This window comes from Ochotona princeps, chromosome 3, assembly GCF_030435755.1.
Source record: "Ochotona princeps isolate mOchPri1 chromosome 3, mOchPri1.hap1, whole genome shotgun sequence".
Classification (NCBI taxonomy): Eukaryota; Metazoa; Chordata; class Mammalia; order Lagomorpha; family Ochotonidae; genus Ochotona; species Ochotona princeps.
Genome location: NC_080834.1, coordinates 79,248,013 through 79,273,436, shown reverse-complemented (window position 1 = coordinate 79,273,436; position 25,424 = coordinate 79,248,013). Strand labels below are relative to the sequence as shown.

General features: G+C 43.1%; 2 protein-coding genes, 1 non-coding gene and 1 pseudogene across 3 annotated transcripts in view; 1 reads left to right on the top strand and 3 right to left on the bottom strand.

Annotated features, from left to right (window-relative positions):
- Positions 1-13,660, bottom strand: part of GRAMD1C (GRAM domain containing 1C) — a 105,976-nt gene extending 92,316 nt beyond the window's left edge. The window contains exons 1-2 of the mRNA XM_004577892.3: positions 13,570-13,660; positions 8,024-8,176 (exon numbers count right to left, since the gene is read on the bottom strand). Of these exons, the coding sequence (XP_004577949.2) occupies positions 8,024-8,176; positions 13,570-13,596 (180 nt within the window). The 5' untranslated portion in view covers positions 13,597-13,660. The remainder of the gene's footprint in view (positions 1-8,023; positions 8,177-13,569) is intronic.
- LOC131479771 (poly(rC)-binding protein 2-like) lies at positions 220-1,318 on the bottom strand (annotated as a pseudogene).
- Positions 3,668-3,774, top strand: LOC131479954 (U6 spliceosomal RNA). Its single transcript, XR_009245203.1, has one exon. It is a non-coding gene; the product is annotated as a U6 spliceosomal RNA (small nuclear RNA).
- An 8,381-nt stretch (positions 13,661-22,041) lies between the features above and the next one.
- ATP6V1A (ATPase H+ transporting V1 subunit A) overlaps positions 22,042-25,424 on the bottom strand; it is a 46,592-nt gene continuing 43,209 nt past the window's right edge. The window contains exon 15 of the mRNA XM_004577893.3: positions 22,042-22,719. Coding sequence (XP_004577950.1) covers positions 22,627-22,719 — 93 coding nt within the window. The 3' untranslated portion in view covers positions 22,042-22,626. The remainder of the gene's footprint in view (positions 22,720-25,424) is intronic.

Here is a 25,424-nt window from a genome sequence, read left to right as displayed (position 1 = left end):
CTTGTGGTAATTTTTAGTTCCTTAGCAAACTCTGCCGTATTATTGTATTTATTCTACTTCTGCTTTACTGCAAGGAAAAAAAAAATTTTAATGACAGTGGGAGAATTAGAGAATATGAATTGGCAGAGAGGCAGGCATTTAGCTTAGTTTTAAAGAATGCCAGGTAAATGCCTGTGCCCCATTTTTGAAGTAATTGAATTCCATACCTGACTTCAGCACCTAATTCTGGTTTCCTGCTCCCCATGCCACACATCTGACATTGATTAGATACTCAGCCAGGCTAATGCTGGCTGCATATCCAATGATGGTAACCAGCCTAACACTAGATCATTCCAGAGATTGTGATTTTGATCTACACCCAAGTCATCTGACAGAACTCACTGGTTTTGGCTCCTTGAACACTCAGATCTGCTGCCAAGCAAATCATCTGGAATGGTGCATTCACAAGAAGCAGTGTGAGTAGATGAATCCAGACCTGCCCAACAGCCTTTCAGCTGCTGGATTCACTACCACTGAACTTGGTGTTATCGTGTGTCACAGCAAAGTGAGATTGTTGCATTGCTAACCAGTGTAGTTAGGACAAATTTGGCTGTGGAATGGTATGCTGTCCTTGAATAACATAGGCCTCCAGAGGTGGTCACAAGGATGAGGCACAAGGATGCTGTAGGGAAAGCTCACACTGCCATGGCCTGGGCTGTGCCTGTCCCAACTAGCAGGAAAAATGACCAAAGAACTGAATGGCCTAGGCTTTATATGGGATGGTCACATCCTGCAGTGGGGAATGGAAGGTCTCCAATATGACTAGACAGATACAAATCCAATGACTGATTGTGGAATGCCTGCAATAGTGATGACCCGTATTCAGTGGAGTTGGGGAGCATATTTGCTACCACCTACACCTGAGCTCCTGGACTCTCTCATATTTCCTTGATCTTGCAACCACCTTTTCCAGTGAGAGAGTCACACTGATTCGCAGGTACCACCAGCCTCAGGATAACCAGAGGTTTACTGGCAGATGGGCTACGGGGCACAGACTGGTGACATCCCCTCCCAGTTTGTCAATGATGACAGCAAAAGCTTTGAAGATGGCACTATTGAATCCAGCCAAAGGGATAGTTCACTAAAGGACAATTCCCATCTGAGATGTTGATATGTACACCACTCTCTTCACACATCTTCTCAACAGATGTCCCTTCTTTGCAATGATATCGCCAACTTCCTTGCCATGCATAAGTGGCTGGGTGGTGAGGATGACATTGCAAACACCTTTAATCACATTGGTGTCCATGTTGAGCAGTGCTCTTGGGAGCTGGATTTGGGGTGGTTGGTCAAGACTTTAGAGATTGGTGGAAGTGAAAGTCAAAACTACAGGTGCAAGGCAACTCAGGAGAAAAGGGAGTGGGCAGAAGGGTAAGGGTTAGATGGAGGAGGAGGAGAAAAAGGAGAAAGAGACCCCTAGGCACGTGGAGGGAAGCAAAGCACAGGCAGCAAGAGAGGCCACAGGCTGTATGTGCTGCAACTGCTGCCTCTGCCAGTCTGAGTAGACCTTCCTACTAAGAGGACAAGGTTATTGCATTTTTAAAGCTTCTACTGTCATTATTACCACTAATTTGAGTCCCTTTACACTCTATACAATTTATTTAGGCTTTCAAAAATTGTGGCAGGGCCCGGCACCGTGGCCTAGCAGCTAAAGTCCTCGCCTTGAACACCCATGGATCCCATATGGGTGCCGGTTCTAATCCCGGCGGCCCCACTTCCCATCCAGCTCCCTGCTTATGGCTTGAGAAAGCAGTTGAGGATAGCCCAAAGCCTTGGAACTCTGCACCTGCGTGGGAGACCTGGAGGAAGTTCCTGGTTCCTGGCTTCGGATCGGCACACACTGGCCTTTACAGTCACTTGGGGAGTGAATCATCGGACAGAAGATCTTTCTCTCTATCCTCCTCTCTGTACATCTCACTTCGCAATAAAAATAAAATAAACCTTTTTAAAAAAAAACTGTGGCAAAAACATGTTAAGGACAGTTCAAATCAAATTTTAAGGAATTTTCCTATTATCAGATATATCAAGATGAAATCCAATTTTGTTATGTAGTCTACTTTGTTTTAATTTGTTTCTGAGTTCTTGATAGCTCCAGTTTTAGGGAAATGACCTCTGGCAATGTCTATAAAGACTGTAAAATGCTGTAATTGCCCTTAAGTCTATTTCATATGAATTCATGTAAGAATTCTTTACAGAGGTTGGGTGCATGGTACAGCATTTAAATCATCACTTGGGATGCCACATCGCATACTGGAATGACAGATCCTTGTTCTGGCCACTCCACCCTGATCCAACTTTCTGCTGATGGACTCTGGGGGAGTACAGCAATAGATGAAAGCTCTCTCTCTCAGTCTCTCTCTTTCTGCTCTCTCTCCCACCCCTTTTCTCTCTCCTACCACCTCCACCTTTCAAACACATATATTTTTAATTGTTTCAAAGAATTCCTGACACTTTCTGTGACCACCTCACCTATACTTCATATTGGTTACTCATTACTATGTCAATTAATTCCATAATGATGTAAATTTTTGCTGATGGTATGTTGGAGCTTTCAATTGACTGGGATGATACTCTGCTGGCTCTGTCTTCAGACCAGAGAGGGTATACCTAAGAAGCCGTTGAACTTGACTGGACAATAAGATGCTGGACTCTATGTTTGGTATACGCTTGCAATGGGGGAATCTCAACTGAACTTGAGCTGTGGTTATGCAACTAGGTGGAGGAATCCACCATGGTGGGAGGGTTTGGGGAGGGGTGGGGAGAACCCAAGTATCTATGTAATTGTGTCACATAATACAATGTAATTACTGAAGTTAAATAATAAACAATTAAAAAAAAAAAAGAATTCCTGACACTTAAGTATTTTCAATAAGCTTAAGGAACCAAAGACAAAGTAGACCATCGACACTCTAGTGCTTCTCCTCCTACTAAACATGCAAATCACCTAGGATCCTGAGAACTATGAAGATTCTGATTGGTTTACCTAGGCCCAAGATTGTGCATTTGCAATCAGCTGGTAGATTTGCTAGGTCTGCTGGCCACACATACTACATGTTAAGCAACAAAGATGCATGCCTCCTCTGTCTCCTATTTCAAAATTTTCCCATTTCTTTCTTTGACTCTCTTCTTGAACTACCCTTTTTCTTGCTATAAGTCCTCCAAGAGTAATCATAATAACTACATAGTCCTGCAGTTAGCCCTTGGAGTTGTAACAAATTACTTCCTAATCACCATGTAGAAAAATCAAAATACTATAGCAGTCATAAACGTTTTCTAAATGTGACATGATATAAATCAATCATGACATACTGTTTTTGGATATGTTGTTATGATGTATGTTTTAGTGATTAAATGCTTTCTTTTTTAAGGCAACAGCTTTATTATTATTATTATTATTTTATGATACAGTTCCATAGGTCCTGGGATTTTCCTTACCCCCTGCTCAAGTCCCCTCACTCATCACTGAGTTCCCCTATATTATTACTATAGTATAGTTCTCAAAAATACAAAAAGGAAAATTAAAAAAAAAGAAAAAAAACTATAGTATAGTTCTTCAGAAACAGTCATAAGTCCATCATTGCAGGCATGGACAATGGCAGAGAGTTCAGCATCCCTTTGTCAAAATGTAGTGCTCGCTTCACCAGCATATATACCAAAATTGGAACAATACAGAGATGATCAGCACGGCCCCCACACAAGGATGATATGCATACCCGGGAAGCGTTCTATATTTAAAACAAAACAAAACAAACAAAAAAAGATACAGTTAACAGTTTCATTGGGAGTCCATCTTTGTCTGGAAGTAGAGATGTATACTGTATTGTATCCTCACATCTGGATATGATAGTCTCCATTACACAGTTATCATACATTCCCTTAAATGTAAAGCCACAAAACAAAATCAACAACAGGAAGAAAAACAGAAATTTACAATGCAATGAAGTTAAATAAGTTGCAACTAGATATGACAGTCTCCATTACAGTTACTGTACATTCTCTTAAATGAAAAGCCACAATACAAAATTAATAATAGGAAGAAAAAAAGAAATTAACAACACCATGAAGTTAAATAACATACTACTGAAAGACTAATATGTTGCTGAAGAGATGAAAAAGAAAATCTAGAACCTTCTTGAAGAAAATGATGCTACTGTATAATCTATCAGTGAAGAATTTAATGAGAAAGAGTTTTGAAGAGATAAAACTCACAAAAACAAAATATCAAATTCCATGAGATATAGTTTCCAATTATACTTGTTGGTGCACTATACCTCCTGTATGCAACAAATCGATGGGTTTTGCAATTTTTAAATCCAGTCTACTAATCCATGATGTTTGATTGATCAGTTTAAGCCATTTACATTCAGAGTTAATATGAATGGGTGGCAATTTGCTCCTGTCATTTTAGCAATGGGTTGTTCATTTATTTAGTCTTCTGTTGTTGTTTTACTGGGATGTTCTTCGCATTTGCCTTTGGGTTTGGTAGGTGCTATTCCTCTTCTCTGTCAAGAGAACACCTTGAAGTATCATTTGTAGGGCAGGTTTGGAAGAGGCATATTCTTTTTAACTTTTCTTTACTGTGGAAGAATTTTATTTCATTTTTCAAAGACAAAGGAAAGCTTTGCTGGGTACATTATCCTGTGCCAACAATTTTTTGTTTTTAGAATCTAGAAGATGTTGCTCCATTCTATTCTGGCCTGTAGAGTTTCCTGTGAGAGATCTCCTATGAGTTTGATTGCCATTCCTTTACCTGTCAATTGATTTTTTTCACATGCATATTTAAGGATCTTTTCCTTATGTTCAATTGAAGAGAGCTTGATGATCATGTGTCTTGGTGAAGATCGCTTTTGGTCAACCCTGTTGAGAGTTCTGTGCCCCTCCTGGATCTTGTTTTCTAATTTTTTACTCTACAGTAGGGAAACTTTCCCTTGCTATTTCATTAAATACATTTGTAAACCCAGCTTCTCTTTCTGCACCTTCTGGGAGTCCCATAACTCTTATATTTGGTCTTTTAATAGTGTCTTTCAGTTCTTGAATACTTTTTTTTAGTTCAACCCAGCTCTGCTTTCAACTTTTTATTTGTTTCCTCCTGATGACAGGAAATATCTTCCAATTCTGGGAGTCTTTCTTCTGCTTCATTCATTGTATTTTGGAGACTCTCTACTGCACTTTTAATTTTTCACTGTATTCTTCATTTCTGATATATCAGCTTTCATTGGATTCATTTCCTGTGTGATATATTCTTTGAATTCCTTGAACTCCTGCTATTATGTGCTTCTCCTCGTTGATAAGAAGTTTTATAACAAGTGTTTTGAATTCTGTATATCCATTTTCTCAATGATTTCCTCAGTGAACTCTGAGATTGGTAAAGGGTTTTGCTCTTTCGCAAGGGTGTCTTCAACAATATTCATTCTGCCTTTGTCTCCTCTTTTGTTCTTGGTTATTGTACTTCTGGTTATCAGATTCTTCTCACTGGGACAGGTTTCTGAACTCTGTCACCCACCGGTCTACAATTTGATTTTACTTATTGCAGTTGGTACACAACTCTTTGTTTGCAGCCACTTGTGTCACTCCCTCCAGCGGGTTCCAGGTCTGGGTTCTTATGTTAGACTTTCACCATGGTCTCTGTAGCCCCAGCTCCTGGCTCACCACCCCCAACCTCCTATGCTGAGGCTGCACAGTTGTCTGTACAACCTTTCTCCCACTTCTGGTTGGAGTAGGTCCCAGGATTAGGGAGACAGCAGGTGTCCTATAAAGCCAGGTTGTTGGTTGTGCTGATTTTGCCAGAACATGTTGGTCATCAGTTCTGCGGGCAACATGGACCTATTTTGATCTGTATGATGCCAAAATCGGTATTATTTTCCCTATGGGACCAGAGCATTGCACTGAGTTCAGTGAGTTCGCTCCCACCAGAGGATGTGCTCACTGTTGTCCCTGCAGTCTTAAAAGTTTTTGCCATGCTGTAGAAAACTGCGCCTGATGTGCCATTACCAGAATTTTTGATCGGGTCTGAGGGCTACCCAGATCTATCTTGAGTGGAACCTGTAGGATGCCATGTTGTTGCAGTTCACTGAGCCAAAATGAGATTATTCCCATCTCAGTGCATGCTCAGTAATGCCCTACAGCCTTTGCCTCTTTATACAAATGGTGCCCAATTCAGCTACAGGAGGAGGACTTGACTGTAAAATCAACCCAGTTCCAGTACCACACTTCTGGAACATGCTGCTCTGTCTCTGTTCCTCGTCAAATCAAACAAACCAACAGGAGAGACAGTTCTTTGTCTGGGTTCACCTCCTGACTCCCGGTGAATGCTTTGTCCCACCTTGTTGCTGGTGGAGTTCCGCTGCTAGTGGAATTCAGATGGCCACTGGCTGAATGCTGCTGAGATATCAGTCACTGCAACACCACACCACTGTGTCCGTTATTTCCTGTGTCTGTCAGTCTCCAGGTGCCCCCCTGCTGTCATTCTGTCCTCTCCTATTTCCTGGAATGTGCCCTCTCTGCTTCACATTGGCTAATGTTTCTCTGTCTGTTTAAACGTGTCCTTACCCTATTCCACTATCTTGATTCTCCTAACTGCTTTCTTTAGGATATGGTTCAATTTATGACATTAAGTATTAACAGCCAGTAAGACAAACTTGGCTAATCACTTTAAGATTCAATAGCAGTTCAATGAACTACACTGCTAAATATGAACAGAATCATGACACTTGTTCTTAAATTTTATACTCATAAAATTATATCTTTTTCCCCCAGCTGTAGGCACAACAGCATAGCTTGTATTATACCTAGGCCAAGTGTTACACTGCTGTGAGAAATGCAACTAATAGCTGGAGGGCATCCTGGGCCTGCTTAATGGCAAATTTGTGTTAACTATATCAGTGTGCCAGCACAGTTGCCTATTCATAGTTTTTGTTTGTTTGTTTGCTTGTTGTTTTTTAAAGATATATCAGAGGCAGACACCAGCACATCAGCATGCAGGGTCTGGGAACCAGTGCACAAGTGTGTGTGGACCCTGGGTAGGCAGGCCAGGCCCCAGGATTGCACAGCACATCACCAGAGGACCGGGGATGGGGAGCTGTGGATTGCTCGGGGAAGTGAGCCAGAGATATGTGGGAGGGAAGACTGCTGAAGCAGAACATGACAGGCGAGGAGTGATTTCTGGGAGAGTTCCACCAGCCAGGCTACTGCACTTGCAGGTAAAAGAAGGGGCTGAGACTAGGTGATACAGAGAAGGGAAACCGGAGCACCTTTTGGGGCCAAACCAATATACCTGCCCATGTGGGAGACCTGAGCTGCCATTGTTTGTATCAAGCACCACCTACTGGCACATACAAAAGCCATGGCTGGGGGAACCGCCTAGCAGGACTCGACCACAGTACCCACTAGTGACTGTTGGAACAGGGGGTGGACCATGTTAGGCTGGGCCATGACACTAACCAGCTCATGAGACAAGTGGGTCTGGCAACAGTTTCTGTTCTCTCTGTCAATCTTTCTCTCTGTAAATCTGACTTTACAATAAAAACACACAAATATTAAAAAAAAAAAATCTCACAGTCAGTATACACTGGTAGAACATTGTTAAGCTGTCTCTTAAGCACAGGAACTAATTTTCAAAATCAAAATTACATAAAACAACTAGCTTCCCCGTAGCACTTAGAAATATGGCTTCTGCTTAAAGTTCACCTCTTGCCAATATAGTTCAGTGCAACGCAACTGCAATTCAACTCTGTCGCAGTTTTCTCAAAGGAAACTGAAGCAGATAATCCCACTCCATTAAACCAGACAACAGTGCATTCTAGTGGTCAAAAGGGAGCATGATGCGAAATGTCCTGGGGACAAGGCATTAAAACCTAAACATCTACAACTCCACGAGTTCAGAAGACGATTTTATAAATTCCTTATGAATTACTGTAGGTGTAAAGAAATCTGGATGCAAGATTAAAACGAAGATTCGAAAAGAGAAAAAAAAAAACATTCTCACCCAAAAGCTCCAGTCAGCACTCCAGTTATGCAGAGTCACTCCCTGCTTTTTCGGTGACACTGTGGCAGCGTTTTCCCCCACAGCGAGACTGGGAAGTTCCTCTCCCTCTTCCTGTGACTCAGTGGCAGTTCTTGACTCCCCTTTACTTGCTACCTGGAAGTAAGCAGCAAACACTTGAAAGTATTCACCAACAATGTCCATTTTAAGAAGAAAAGAATGAGTGCTCACATTTTTAAAAAGAGACACACATTTAGAAGACAGTCATTTCTATGTTTTTGCTTCTGTAATTAGTCATTTATACATGAAAACAAATATTTTGTGATTAGGCAGTTTAATTGTGTGGAAATTCGGTGTCTTCTGTGAGGAAAAATTAAACATTAAAAGTACCATGTACTAGCATTGTCCACTGGTACAATCACTCTGCAGAACCATCCCTGATGCCCAGGAGGGTCTAAGATGGGCATTTCAACTCAGTAACTGAACACATACACGGGGTCAGAGATGCTCATAACGGCAAGAATGGAAATGATCTCTCCACTGACGGGAAAGAAGCTCTGTTTGACCAAATGGTGAAGATCACATGAATGAATCAGATGTCTCAACCAGGCATTGGCCCCCAACTCACAGAGCGCTCAGCATAATTATTACATTCTGTGCAAAACATGTACCCCCGGGTGGTTACATGTGAGATCGCCGTCCCTAGGGAGTTCAAATGGAGGATAAAAGGAGGAGGGGAAAGCAATAAACAAATAAATATATCTAAATAATAATAATGTAGACAACAAAGGACAAAAGATTGTTGCGTCTCTATGCAACAGTTTTCTTATTAAGGTTGCTTTTTTTTTTTTTTAAGATTCATCTTTTTTATTTAAATAGCAGAGTTACAGAGAGGGAGACACAGAAAGATCTTCCATCCTCTGGTTCAACCCCCCAAATGACCACATCAGCTGAAGCTGGGTCAGGCCAAAGCCAGAAGCTCCCTCCAGGTCTCCCCTGCGGGTGCACGGAGCCAACCTGAGCCATCTTTCACTGCTTTCCCGGCACACTAACAGGGTGCTGGATGGGAAGTGGAGCAGCCAGGATTTCAATCAGTCCCCATATAGGATGCCAGCACTTCAGATGATGGCTAAATCCACTACACCACAGTGCTGCTCCCACAATAGCTTCTGAGGTAACCTCAGTCCCTACTGAATGCTGTCAACCGGCAAGTCTTCAGAGCTTGAACTGAACCTGGGGGACGAATTAAGTTACACCTGGAGGTCTCTGTGAATTTAAACAAGACGTTCCCAGTCTTACTGGAGCTACTTTAACATAAAGTGGACATCAAACAGGCATGCCTCACTTTACTGAAAGAACTACTGCCTTTCCTAAATTCTCAGTGGTCATAGTACATGTTCTAAAATACATCAAAGCAGTCACACACACACTCTGATACAAAAAGCAATAAAATGTATTTTTAAAGATTTTTTTTTATTTGAAAGGCAGATTTTATAGAGAGAGGAGAGACAGGGAGATAAATGGCCACTAGGGTCACAGCTAAGCTGAGCTGAAGTCAGGAGCCAGGAGCCTCTTCTGGGTCTCCCACGTGGGTTCAGAGGCTCAAGGACTTGGGCTAAACTCTGCTGCTTTTCCAGGCCATAAACAGAGAGTGGGACCAGAAGTAGAGTAGCAGGAACCAGAACCACTTGCCAATATAGGATACTGGCACTGCAGGCAGAAAATCAGCTTGTTACACCAGCCCTCAATAAAATAAAACTGAATCAAGTCTTTGGAACTTAAATACTGGCATTCTAAAACATAGGACACTCCACAGTTCACCATCCTCAACCTCTAGTAAAGTAACCTGGCCCAGTAAACATGAAAAAGGGCCTTCAAGGACTAAAACAGATTAGATAAGTTCTAATTAGCAAGAGATGATGACACCTGCTACTTGTCCAGCGAATTGCCACTTAGGTCTGTTAAATGAATAGTGTCCCATCCTCGATGACTGTGTCTCTGAAGCAGTCAGTCCGACCCACGAAAACCCCTAAAACTCCTGAAATTACTGACCACCCACTCAGCAACTAGTAATTCCCTTGCTAGCACGGATTTGGCTCTGTTCTGTTCAGCGCCTCATTTAACCACCTCTCAGCTATGAAGCACCTTTGCCTCTAGGGAAAGTCCCACAACAGCTTCGCCACTGTACACAGCCTTCACAGGCAACATCTCCTCTGTATCCAATCTTCCCCAGGAGTGCAGAGACACACTCCTCCAGGACACAAAAATGGAAAGAGATGGGCCATTACCTCATATGGACACAGGGTCATCAACAGGTCATAGAGAATGAGGATTATCCAAAAAAGGTGTGGAATTCAAAACAGTTTTGCACCAAAAAATAACTTGTATTAATACGTTGTAACATGTCTGAACAGGATCTACTTTCAAACAGTAAGAAATAGATCAATCTGAAAGGAGACCTTCTCAGAATTTCGTGGATTTTGGAATAAGAACAAACACAAATTTGCAGTGAAGCTTGAATGGAAGAATGGCAGAATCACGATGTACTGTGAGAAGCTTACAGAACCAATGTCTCCACAGAAACAGCAGTTTACAAAAGCGTAGCTCATTTTAAGAGGGGGAAGCAGGCCCTTAACCTCACAGTGAAACCACCAGTGCCCCACATTTGAGGGCCTGGGTTTGAGTCCTGACTCAAAGTTCCCAGCCACACAGACACTGAAGGCAGACACAACAGCTCAAGATGGCAGGTTCCTGAGGCCTGTGAGAAAGATCTGTGGCCTTCCTGGACTCAGGCCTCAGGTCCACCCAGCCCTGGCCATAGAATCTGCCTAAATTGTAATACAATAGACATTCCCGGTAGCATAACCCCCCTCCCCCGCCAAAACAGACACACACACACACACGCACGCACGCGCAACTTTCATGCAAAGGCTATAGCAGCTTCTTTTCCTGGATGGCTAGACCAGCCATAATAGTCTTACGTGGCACACAGGTTTTCAATTCAAGAACTGTCTCCTCTGTCAGACACTTGATCCTGCTAGAGGAGTCACTCCTGGCAGAATTCTGGGCTCTCCGGAAAGCAGAGGCTCTAACAGGCCTGAGCCCACTGTGCTCCACTCAGAACAGCACCCGAGCCCTCCTGCGGCCCCTGGTGGTATCTCCCAGGTCCTGCCCTTCCTCATTGCCTGGGCAGATGCCCCGGTGCTGGTAGAGGGTTACACCCTCCTGGGGCCCTGGTCAACTGAACGGCAGCAGGAGCTCTTACACTTTCCCAACAGCCTTCATGTGACGCACTTGACTGGAGACCTGCTGCTAAAGGACAGGACCCGGGGGCAGGCCAGTTGCCTGAGCTACAGGAAGTCATCTCTAATGCTGAGTAGTCCGGCCAAGAGTTGGCTTCCTCCACACACTGGGACAGACTCTGGGACCATTCACTAAGAACTGTCTCCTTCGAGACAGAGAGCACTGGGATTCTCTCTTGTCCCCCAGCACCTAAAAGACAAATCACGGCCACCCTTGTCTCTGCACACACTAAAGCCGCAACGCAATGATCACCAGGACACTCCACGCCCACTGAGAGTGGTGATCCAGGCATTTTTTTCCTATCGAAACTTTCTCAAAACACAGCTCTAGGCTTTGCACAAGGTCTTCACGGGATCTGTGCTGCCGGTTTCCAGATCCAGGTGAGAGATGGCACGTTGGGTTTATTGTATTTGCCTGCTCACAACGTTGAAGCCTCACCCTTCTCTCTTCCTCCTTTGTCCTCCATCTGGGCAAGCTGATAAGGAAGCTGGGGTGCTTGCTCCTTTGATGTTGAGTGGGAGACTGAAGGCCCTGCCCACACACAGCACACAAGACTCTGCACCTGCTAACTGCCATCAAAACCAGGAGCCCATCTCCCCTTTTTCGAAGACCATCTTGCTCCTCCCAGATTTTAACAGCACATCTCCTCACACCTTCACTGGGTCAGATTCTACATCTGACCCATACCCAAGGTGGCCTCCCACGGTGGCTACAATAGAAATCTATTTCCCTGTGTGGTTCTGGCAGTCATTCAGTCTCCCTGAATATCAGTCCTCCTCTCCAGGCTGGACAACAGACTCTTCAACAGCAGGGATCATGCCTCTTGCTCACCGTTCTGTCCCAAATACGCAGAGCCAGGGCATAGAATGAAGGGCTCATTGATTCCACGAGTTTGTCTTGCTTATTTCACAGTGATGTCCAGACCACCAGGTGGAATTGTATGTGTCCAATCGTCAGAGTGCCTCTACCACTCCCTGAAGCAAAATGGGACTTGCTACAGCACAGACGGCCGTTTCCTCAAACTAAAATATGTACATACCTCAGCTGCAAAAGTCAGGAGGACCCTGGGAAGAAACAGGTACTTCTGCTGCCAAAGCAGGCCCTCGCCCTGAAAAGTAATAAGCAAGTCTTCCCACTTTTTTCCAAGATTTATTTATTTTTATTGCAAAGTCAGATTTACAGAGAGAAGGAGAGACAGAGAAAGACTTTCATTCCTAAAGGGCCGCAACGGCAGGAGCTGAACCAATCCCAAGCCAGGAGCTTCTCTGGGCCTCCCACATGTGCAGCGTCTCAAGGCTTTGGATCATTCTTGACTGCTTTCCAAGGCCACAAGCAGGGAGCTGGAAGGAAAGCGGAGCATACAGGATACGAACCAACAGCCATACAGGATCCCGGACCGTGCAAGGTGAGGACTTTAGCCACTAGGCTACTGTGGCAGGCCCAATCTTTCCACTTTTAACAAATAAAGTAGCAAGGGGCCTGTGCAGTGGCTCAACAAGCTAATCCTCCACATTGCAGCGCCAGCATCCCTTATGGGCACCAGTTCACATCCCAGCTGCTCACTTCCCGTCTGCTCCCTGCCTATGGCCTGGGAAAGCAGCAGAGCCCATGTCCTTGGGCACCTGCACCCAGTGGGGGACCAGAAAAGGCTCCTGGCTCCTTGGTTGGGATCGGCTCAGCTTCGGCCATTGCAGTCCTTTGGGGATGGAGGTCTTTCTCTGTCTCTCCTCTCTGTAAATCTGCCTTTCAAATCAAGGAAAGAATGAATAATACAAATAAAGTTGCAAACGTGACAAATTCAGCTGGGAGTTAAAACTTGGGAAAATCCCGTGGATGGATGGAAACTATCTGGACCCTGCTCTCATGGGGCTGATAAAGAAGTAAAGGGCATGAGGTTAGGGGGGAAAGGGGGGCTAATTCTGGGTCAGTGTCCTGGCAGTGGAGCTGGACTCTCCCTGAGGCCCAGTTCGACACTCTGGCCCGGGACATGAAGGACGAAAGCCAAGCCCTTCACACCCCCGCGGAAGGCGGGACGTCCCCACCTTCGCCCCACAGGACAGGGGCCAGGAAATACCAGAAGCCGTTGCCCGGGTAACAATTTTGCCAACACCTCCAAAGCGCGCCACGAAGGGCGACGGGAGGAGTTACGTGTCGTCACCTGAGAAGGGTCAGACCACCATCCGAGCAAAGACACCCAGCAAAACGGACGCTCGGGAGCCCGCGCCATGCCACCGAGGCCGGCTTACCTGGCGGACAGCGAGCGCGCCCTCCATCGCGGCTCCCTCCGCCGCCACGGAGCCGCGCCTGCGCGCCCCAGGACCCCGCCAAGGGCAGGGGGCGGCCCTGGGGCGCGCCACCGCGTCCGTCCCGCGCGCTCCCGCGCCCGCCTGGCGCGCTCCGGGCGCGAGATCGCGCGCTGCCGCCCCCCGCCCTCCCTGCCGCCCCAGGACGTGCAGCCAGCGCCTTGCGCCCCCTGGTGGCAATCGAGGACCTCGACCTGAGGAGGACTGTCGATTTGTGAGCCCGGACACCAATCTCGACTAGAGGTGGGACTGAATTTAAACTCCTGGGCTACCATGAAATGGCGGGTCCTGCTCCAAAGTGGGAAAACGTGACTCGCGCAGGAAATAGTCTTCCTTTGTGTAAAGGATGGAAATTACTAATGAATGGGTATTACCCCAGCCTTTTCCCCCAAAAATAAAAGTTTTAGAAAATATTCTAAAACAATTGGGGAAGATTGAAGTTTATATTACAGTTGACGTTGTGGGGTAATGAATGAATTATTGAAAAATTAATGGGTACTAATTTCTGTATGGTTAATAATGTCTTGACAATAGGATGCTGGACTTTCTACCACTGTCTATACCTACAATGTCATGATGTAGTTAAATAGCAGGATGATGGACTTCTGACTGTTGCTGAAGGACTACACTATTGTAATAATATGGGGGAAGCCAGTGGCCAGGGAGGAAAAATGAGGAGGTCCACCGGGATCATTCCTGAGCCTATGGAACTGTGTCATTGAGAAAAAAATTAAATATATATATACACTGGAAAGAGGCTGTTGGAAAGTTCTTAATGAAGTGTTTTGGAGTTAAGTGTTATGATTATGTGCAACTTGCTTTTCAAAGCATTTCAATGCTTTAACAAAGACTAATATAGACAGCAAAGTAGCAGAATATTAACAATGATTGCGTTTAAAAGGAGAATATACTACTGTTTGGTAATCTTTTTTTAAAAAATGCATTCATTTATTTGAAAGCCAGAGTTACAAAAAGACAGGGAGAGACAGAGAGAACATCTCTGCTGGGTCATTCCCCAGCTGGCTGCTACCACAGCGGGAGCCAGGAGCCAGGGGCTTCATCTGTATCTCTGAAGCACATGGGCCATCTTCTGCTGTTCTTCGCAGAAAATTCACACAAAAGGAAATACAAATGTCTCCTTTTTAAAAATCTGAAAAGATCCTTAATTACATTTAGAATAAAATAGGTAGAACCTAAAATCATACTGAAAGACTTCATCCATTAGATAAAGTACCAATGTCTGATAATGCAGTTTATGCCGGTACAGCAGTTGTCATGACGGGAGTTTAAAATGATAAAGCATTTTGGCAATATGCTTTTTCCGTCTCTAGAAGAAAATCATGAGAAAAAAAAACTGTCTCAAATAGAGAATATCTGTAGCAGTAGAAATTTACAGAGACTCACATGTGATTCTGGAGTCAAGTACAACTGAAATTTAAAAAGTCACTAGAGGGCCCAGCACAGTAGCCTAGGGGCTAAAGTCCTTGGCTTGCTCACTTGGCCAGCACCCTGGCCCTGACTGTCTTTTTGGGGTCCCAGTTCCTCTCCACATGAGTTTCTCCAGGGGGCTGCTGGAGTCTTCCTAGCCTGGCACGGCCTTCAGAGTACATGATTGGAGCAACAAGAAGGCTACAATACGTTTGGTTGTTTCTTCTTGTTTTTTTGAATTTTTGAATTATGTGTTACTATTTTGTATGGACTGGGATTTCTCCCCAAACTCCCACCCGACAGATTTTCCCCATTTTACTACAGTGGTATAATCCTTCATTAAGGAATTATAATTCCATCAGTGTACCCCGACATTGTTGGGACAATGTCAGACAGCCCAGCATCCCATTGTCTACACTTATCCAACAGTTTCATTGGGAATCCATCTTTTGCCTGGAAGCAGGGATGCATGTGGCATTTATACCGCCACATCTGGGTATGGTAGACCCCAGTACTCCATCAATGCATTTTGTGACCCAACTTTGGGAGACACGCGTTGTCACTTGCATCACATTCTCTTGGAAGTCAGTTCTGATTCCCTGAGGGAAGTGACCACTCAGGGCTTGCACACCAGTGGAGGCTGGGATCACTGGACGCTCTGGAGTGGGAAGCTGTCATCCAAACGATAGGGAGAGAAACCCCCCAGAGCTTCCCTCTGGGAAATCAAGGGCTCTGTTAGACCCTCAGGAAGAGAGGTTAGACATGTCAGAGGATGTAGGAGAGAGCGGGTTTTGTTCGCGTCTGATGTTGAATTCCATATGAGGGAAGACAGTCGGTATTGGGAGACAAGGGTGGTGGCGTAGGTGAGCTTGTGGAGGAAACCCCTGCAGTGTCCCGAGCACACAAAGACCTGGGGCCAACTCTTGATCCTGTTCCAGATGCCCGGACGTCACCCAGGGGTGGGGTCCACTTTCTGCTTCTTTACTAAGTAAAATATTCCTAACATATTTCATAATTGGAAAAAACTGTAAGAACTGAGGATGTGGCTCTGGGGTTAAGCCTCTGCCTGTGATGCCAGCATCTCATATGGGCACCAATTCATGTTCCAGCTGCAGCTGCTTCCAATCCAGCTCCCTGCTCATGTGCCTGGGAAGTCAGGGAAGGATAGTCCCGGGCTTTGGGCCTCTGCACTCACATGAGATCTGGAAGAAGCTCCAGGCTCCCAGCTTCAGACCGACCAGCTCTGGGTCTTGAGGTCATTTGGGGGCATGAACCAGCAAATTAAAGGTATTTATCTGTTTTCCCCTCTCTCTGCAGTTTTTTTCCCCCAAGATTTATTTATTTATTTACTTTTATTGGTAAGTCAGATTTATAAAGAGAAGGAGAAACAGATCTTCCATCCTCTGGCTCACTCCCCAAGTGGCCTCAACAACTGGAGCTGAGCTGATCTGAAGCCAGGAGCCAGGAGCTTCTTTCAAGTCTCTTGTGCGGGTGCAGGGTCCCAAGCTTTGAGCTGTTTTCCACCACTTTCCCAGGCCACAAGCAGGGAGCTGGATCGTATGGGATCCCAGTACATGCAAGGCGAGGACTTTAGCTACCAGATTACTGCGCTAGACCCTCTCTCTGCAACTCTTGACTTTCAAGTAAAATATATATTTTAAAAAGAAGGAAAATCAAAGTTACTAAGGGACAGAAAGAGAAAGATCTTCCATCCACTGGTTCACTCCCCAAATGACCACAGCAGCTGGAGGTAGGCTAGGCTGAAGTCAGGAGCCTGAGCTACTTCTGAGTCTTCCACATGAATGAAGGAGCTGGAGCACTTGGGCCATCTTCCACTGTCTTGTCAGTCACATTAGCAAGAAGCTGCATCAGAGTGGAGCAGCCAGGACACCAATTGTGCCCACTGCTGGTATTTTACCCAGTAAACCACAGGCCTGGCCCTGGTTCCATTTCTTAATCTGATGGATAGTACATACGAGTTTGTTATTTTTTGAATTGTCTATGTAAGTACTTTATACATTTTTACCTTTAGAAGATGTTTTCTTGGGGCCCATGTATGGCATTGTGGATAAAGCCACTGCCTGTGACAATGGCATACCATACAGGTGCTATTTCTTGCTCTGGCTGGTCCACTTTCAACCCAGCTCTGTGCTAATAATCTGGGAAAAGCAGCAGAAGAGGACCCAAGTGTTTGGACCCATGCTACTCATATGGGAGACCCGGTTGAAGGACCTGGCTTCCAGGTTTGGCCTGGTCCAGCCCTGGACATTGTGGCCCTCTGGGTAGTAACACAGGCACATGGAAAATCTCCCTCTCTGTCTCTATCTCTGTAACTCTAACTTTGAAACAAATATACAAAGATTTCTTTCAACAAAGATAAAATGCAGTATGTAGCTACTTCCAAATCAAAATGGACTCCTAGTGAAACTTAAATATATCTTGACAATAGGATGCTGGACTTTCTGCCATTGTCTATACCTACAACGTCAGGATACACTTAAACAACAGAATGATGGACCTATGACAGCTTTTGAAAGACTATACTTTTGTGATAATATGGGGGAAATCAGTGGGGTTGAAATTGGGGAGAAGGTGAGGGGAAACCCCTGAGCCTATGGAACTGTATCACAAAATAAATAAATTAAAAAATAAAGCAGAATTAAGAAAAAAAAAACTTTCTTCTTTTCACTCTATTTGAAATGCCCACAGCAGCCAAGGCTGGGCCAGGCCAAAGCCGTGGGCTGAGTTTAATCCGCATCTCCTATGCGGATGGCAGGGACCTAAAATACTTGAGTTGTCACCAGCTGTCTCCCAGGGTATACATTAGCAGAAAGCTACAACTGGAGCATTCAGACTCAGGATGTCTGATACGGGATGCTGGCATGGTAAGTGTTATCTTAACCACTGCCCCAGTACAATATATTTTTGTGTGTATATGAGACACGTTATAGTTTTAGATGAAGAAATAACAAAATAAATGATGTTCTTATTAGATGCATGTTTATTGAATGTTGAACTGACAGCTTTTATTTGAATAGTTTTTGTGAGATGAAAGTTTGAAAAAATTTGTAACTTGATAGGAAAGAGCTCATAGAGAAAAAGGTTTTATTTCAATTGGGGGTGGATGGGGTGTTGAAGTAGAATTTCTTGAGACAGTTGGATGTGATACATTAGAACAAACTTAAGAACTGGTAAAAAAATTGGCATGTGTGAAATAGAAATTGGCCCTGCAGTAAAACAAGGCAAGTGCAGTTGAAAAAGTAGGAAAAAGTAGGAAAGCTGGGGAGGATGACCCAAGGCCTTGGGACCCTAAATCTAGGTTAGAGATGCCAGAGAAGCTCCGGGTTTCAGTTTGGCCTAGCCCTGCCCTTATGGTCATAAATGAGCCAGCAGATGGAAGGCTTCCTCCAGCTCTCTCATGTGGCTGCAGGGTCCCAAGTACTTGGACCATTCTCCACTGCTTTTCCTAGGCTCACTGGCAGAGATTGGAAGTGGAGCAGCAATAACTCGAACCAGCACCCATATAGAATACTAGAACTGCAGCTGTACTCATCGTGCCACGTGCTGGCCCCCTACAGTGACATACTTTCACAATCTCATTTTTTTTTTCTAAATTTATTCACTTGAAAGGCAGAGTGACAGAGGGAGACACACACACACACACATACACACACACACACAATGTCTTTCATCAACTGGTTCACTCCCCAACTGGCTGCAGTGGTCTAGAATGGGTCAAGCAGAAGCCAGGAACCAGGATTTTATTCTGGGTCTCCCACGTAGGTTTTCAGGAGCTCAGGCATTTGGGCCATCCACTATTGCTTTCCCAGGTGCAATACCAGGGAGTTAGATCAGAGGTGGAACAGCTGGGACTCAAACTGGCTCCATATTGGATGCCAGTGCCACAGGCAGCACTCTTACCCGCTATGCCACAACGCCAGCCACCGAAAGCCCACTTTCAACAAGCACCCAATGTTACTTGAGGGGTGTGAACGATATACAGGTATAATGACTACCTAATACATATTTAATGCACAATTAGCTATTCCATTGTGAGCAGGACAGTATCTTGTGCATTGCATGATAAAAGAAAAAGAAAATGGAGAGTCCTGGATTATTAGGCATCACTAATCCAATTTAGTATATTCGATCAACATAGTTCTACAAAGAGGATGCACAGATTTATACTCCCACCAAAAACGTTTCAGTTGCTCCATATTCTCACCAAATCTGGTATTCTCTGCTTGCCTTTAACACACTATCTAAACTAAAACACTTTATCTGAACTGTTATGAAGGAAATTCAGACTCACCTCTTGAAACAACTTCAGAGACTGTCATGGTGGCATAGCAAGCTTATTGTCTATCTGCAGCACTGACATTCAATACAGGCACCACTTCTAATCCTGGCTGCTCCATTTCCAATCCAGCTCCCTGTTCCAATTTAGCTCCCTGATAATGGCCCAGGAAAGCAGTGGAGGATGACTCAAGGTCCTTGGACCTTTGCACCCATGCAGCAGATCCAGGGTCCTAGTTTCAGACCATCCCAGCTCAGGCCATTGTAGCTACTTGAGGAGTGAACCAGTGAATGGAAGATCTCTTTCTCTCTCTCTCTGTAACTCTTTCAAGTAAAATAAATAAATCTTTAGAAATATATAGAATACCAACTTGAGTAGCATTTTATCACACCCCACTTGGGAAAGTGCTCTTATGCTGTAGCAATTATACTTCAATATAATGAAGATGTTGAGATGTTACCTAATGGATGAAAAACAATCCACTCAATAATAATAAGCCTTCCCATGACTTCTGAAGTGTTTCTCTCAAAAACCTGGCCCTCAGTAGTAAGAGTTGCTCATTCTGCACTTCCTTCCTTCCTTTGGAATTCGGTCCTAGGTGACATTATGAAATTGTTCTAATGGATGCTGTCACATTGGATTAAATCATTCATTTGGTTTGCAAAATCATGAATTATAAAGCTTTTGTTCACTTGCCAAAAATTGAAATGAGTACCACTTATCTAATTGGGAAGTGAATTTTTAGAAACCATTCACTTTTTAAATTTATAGTGGAATTCTGTGTACCCTATTTCCAAATCATAATAGAATATGATTATGGGACTTTGCAGGCAATAATCAGGGCTCCAATTCAATTTTCAGATATGAAGTAACCATCTACAAATGGACGAGTTCCCAGCTCCCAGCTTCAGACTGGTGTAAGCCTCCCTGTTCAACTCATCCAGCTCTAGCCACTAAGGGCATCTGGGGAGTGAAGCAGTGTGCAGGAGCTCTCTGTATCTCTTTCAAATAAACAAACACAATAAAATGTCATGCTTTCTACTACGATCTTGCCCCATCCCCTCAAAAAAGAAAAAGCACAAAAAGGATAATTTAAATCCACTTTTCATTCTTTCATAGATTTTTAACAATTATACACAACTTTTAACATAAAGAGAGTGAAATAGCAAGGATAAGGGGGCATTATGTATGTACATATAGAGTTTCTATTCGTTCCTTAGGATGGAAGGACATTTCCAAAGAGAACAGTGTGTGAGACTTAACACTGGAAAAATACATATGAAACTTGTTTAACTGGCTCCCACGTCAGACCAGGCACAGCACAATAAATATAGAACTGCATCTTTTTAAAATATTGTAATTTTAACACATTCTTACTAAAGAAACACTATAAGTGACCGATCTGAAGTTCTACAACAAACAGGTGAAGGTACACTTACCAGTGACTATCTGAGCAGCTTCTCTAGCAGCTTCACACTCACACATCAGCATTCTTAGAGGAGTAAGAATATACGACTCAAATTAAGAACAAATAAACTTGGGCAAATGTTCTTTACATCATTCACTATGATCATAATCTCAGTTTGTTGGCCGGTTTAAGGTAGGAGTAGAATGCTTTTGAAACCCTTTACGTTTCCGCTAGTCCTGCGGCCTGTGGGTCAGAGGCCACGTTGGAAGCAAACTGATTAAGCAGCACCAAGAAATCCACATCTCAACAATATCATTGCATAATTTTTATCTGTCAATATTCTGAAGGGTTGGAGAAAATTCCATGGAAGAACACCTGACCTAACTAGCAGACTGCTACAAATACATATAATGTGCAAGGATTTAAACAAAACTATCTGAATTCTCTACTGATCATATCTTTTCTTAACAGACCAGAAGAAATACATTACTTAGAAAGTTAAATAATATACTGAGGCTAAAACTCTTTAATTTATGCCACTACATTTGAGCATTTGAAATTGTTGACATGTTTACATATCCTTTACTCTTTCCAAAGAGAAGGCACAGGTGCCAGCACTATTGGCCAAAAAACCCTAATGGAAAAATGTTGCTCTCAGAGCTGTTTGGAAGTGTCTTACACAAACACAGAGATCTATACTTTATAATGCAGGATAAAAAGTCTTTTTCTTCACATGACCGAGATTCTGTCACCAGCAGATAGAAGAATTAATTTCATCCCTACTAAAAAACCTGGAAACTGTCAGGCTGCTAGGACCAAAGATATTCTGAGAAATCTTTTGAGCCCAATTCAAAAAGCACATGAAGGAAAGCCATGTCTTCTACAACTGGCAAACTGGTGACTTTAAAATTCAGCACATGCAGATGCAACACATGTCATCATTTTGTGGAAACAGAATGCCACTCTGGCCCCAACAATCACTAGAACCCGTTGACTCTTAAAGAGGCACACAGCCTTTAATGTCCACTAAGTATTTCCTCTGTGACATGCGGCTCCCCAGCACACCACATGATCCTTAGAGGCCTGGCCACTGAAGATATTTAAGGAGAGGAGAGATGGTCTAATGCGGATCAAATTTCCAGTGATTGTTTCAAACGTAGTTTTAAAAACAATTTCTTAGCAATGCAACATATAATAGACCTTGATACGGATTTTTTTTCCTACTGAAATAAAATAAGTTTTAACAAGATGATGCTAATGGAAGTTTGACTGCTTGACTGATTTACAGATTGTGTTGAGCTCCATATATGCCTGTTTTACAAGATAACATAGTTCCCCATAAATATTCCTGATTTATATAGGGATAGTAATGCATAATTGGAACATTAATCATTTGTATTTTTGTAAACATTTCCTGTAAAGCAGTTAGCTAGCAAGATGCTAACCTGCAAGTGACCTTACCACCCAGATATGGAGTCATTTCACAATGGCCAAACAATAAGTATGGGAACCTGGCCTTGCATGGCAAATCCCTTGCAAAGAGAGTACATGCAGTAGTCCTGTGTACAACTTAATGCAGAAAAGAAAAGGGCAGCAGAAGCGTAGGGCAAGGAGGGTTTCACCCTACACACAGTCACAGTAGTGCAGCCACCACTACATTCACCACTGGGGCTGGGAGGCCCTTCAAATGTGAGAACAAAGGAATGTTGGTTTTCCGTAAGACCTGCCAAATAAAACAGGGAAGCAAATGGTAACACACATAGGTACCAGTCCCAAAGCTGCACAATAAAGAAGCAAGGTTTTGAGATGAGAAATTTAGGAAAATATACACGAGTTTGCTGAGGAAAAAGACAAAAGAATCACAGTTCTAATCTTCAAGGCTACGGAATGCGTTCTGCATGTCTTCCAGAAGTTGTGCATAGTCACTCTTGATTTTTGCCTCACCATCTTTCACTGGATCCTGAAAAGAAGACATTACAAAATCATCTTTGGAAAATAATTTTCAGAATATGAGTAGTAGGTTAAATAAGGTTCACTTGAAGCACTGTGATAATTTTGTATTTTGCCTGTTAATTGCATTTTCAGGCAAGTACATTTATGCCCTACAATGAGTATAGTAGCATGAAAGCATGCAGTGTCATATAGCAGATGCATATGATTGTTCGGATATGGTAACTGGGATTAATTTAGTCAAAATACAACTTTCTATTCAAGGCCTAGTAGTACTCTAATGAGATGGAGAAATAAAACTTGGAAAATAATCTTAAAATATACCATACTTAAAAACCGTTAGTAAAAGCAACTTAACTAAGTGCCATATAGAAAAGAGACTCTAATTGTTTAAATTATTATTCTCCATGATAAAGCTTCGTAGGTACAGAGATTCCCCACACCACCCTCCTTTCTCCTTCCTGTTTCTCCCCCCCCCACTATTTCCTGTATTATAATAGTATGTAGTCCTTCAGCAACAGTCACAAGTCCAACATTCTGCTATTTAAGTGTATCATGACATTGTAGGTATAGGCAATGGGGTACATTTAATTGATTCACTCAGTCCTCTATATATTAGGGGATAGAGATGCTTACTGCAATGTATGTTCACTTCTCAGTCTGCTAGTCTCCAAATATAGTTCCTCTATAACAATATATGTATATATATGTTTACCTACATACCTGTCCTGTATTTTGTATAAATGTTGCCTTACATCAGAGAGAACACAGGTTATTTGTTTCTTTGGGACTGGCTTATTTCACTGAGCGTAATGGTCTCCAGTTGGGATCATTTTTATTGTAATAGTATTATTTCAATTATATATTAAAAAATACCTATGGTTTTTGATACTAGGCATGTAAATAGAAAAAAGATATCATCTTTATTTACACTACCAGAAATCATCAATATTATAAGTATGAAGGAAGTAACTTCCTAATTTAAATCGAATCCTGTTAGTTTTTTGTAGCCTGGTGTTTTATCTCTATCTCTGTACCTGTGTACCATAAATATTTCCATACCATACCATACCGTACCGTACCGTACCGTACCATAACATATAATTGGCTCCATTTGAGAAGCAGAGAGGAAGAAACAAGTGGGGAGGGGGAGACTCACAGAGTGCATACATTCCCATCTACTGACTGACTCCCCAAGGGCAGGAGCCAGGAATTTAAACCAGGTGTCCTCCTTGGCGACAGGAACCCATTCAGTTGAGTCATCACTGCTTCCTGCCAGGGTCTGCATTAGTAGGAAGTTGGAGTCATGGGCCACAGTCGGACAGTGAACCCAGGTCCTCTCCAGGATGGGATGTGGTCATCTCAAGAGCCAGGTTAAACACCCAGCCTTCAGATGACATTTAAGAAGTTTAATAAATAACGTTTCACATATACCCATATAAAAAACATGATTATTTCCTTGATAAATATCAGAAGGAAAGTAGACTGACAAGGTCCTCAAGAAATGGGTTTTTGTTTGACTTTGCTTTTAAGATTTACTTTTTAAAGTTAGGAGCCTGGAACTTCATCTGGGTCCCCCACATGGACCCAGACACATTACAGGGAGCTAGATCAGAAGCAGAACATCCAGGACTCAAACTGGCAACCATATATGATGCCTGTGTTGCAGAAACTCAACCCACCACATGACACCAGCAACCTGAAGAGTGTTACTACATTTTTAAAGTTTTACTTATTTATTTGAAAGGCACAGTTAGAGAGAGACTGATTTTTCTATCTGCTGATTACTTCCCCAAATGGTGGCAACAGCCAGGGTGAGCCAGACAGAAGCCACGAAACAGGAGCTTCATCTAGGTCACCCATGTGGGAGCAGGTATTAAAAATTTAGGCCATCGTCCATGGTTTTCCTAGCACATTAGCAGGTAGCTGAATTGGAAGTGAGTAGCTGGGGCTCAAAACCAGTACCCATCTCCAGATTAATAATTTTAAATTATTGGTACAATGAAGGCTTATTTTTATAAGTTTATTTTAGTTTCATTTTTAAAAAGTTTATTATTTTACTTCAAAATCAGAGTTTCACAAAGAGAGAGGGAGAACCAGAGAGAGAGAGAGAGAAAGAGAGACATCTTTCGTCTATTGGTTCATTCCTAAAATGGCCACAATGGCCAGGGCTGGGCTGATCCAAAGCTAAACTCAGGAGTTTCTTCTTGGTGCATATGGGTATAGATGCCCAAGGCCTTGCACCATCCTCCACTACTTTCCCAGGCCATAGTAGGGAGATCGATTGGAAGTGGAGTAGCCAGGACTCAAATTGGTGTCCATAATGAATGTCAAGCACCACACGCAGTGGATGAACTTGCTATGCTGCCGCACCAGCCCCCCAAGTTTATCTTTAATTTCTTACACTGTATTTTTAAATTTTTTTTATGCAGAGAGTCATTCCCACTGGATGATTAACAAGTACACCTGGACAGTATGACTTATATTTCAACTTGTCAATATTCTAAAACCAACTTATACATTTGAGTTTCTAATACTTTCATTTCACTATTTATTTTCACTTGTGTTTTGTGTGTGTGTGTATGTTCCAAAAGCACAGAAGGACACTCCAAAGTTAAAAATCATGTATAACAGGTGATCTCTGAAACAGCAGACATCATTTCAGAAGAACACAGAGGAGGAGCTGGTAATTGGCACCTGACGTAAGATAATTGC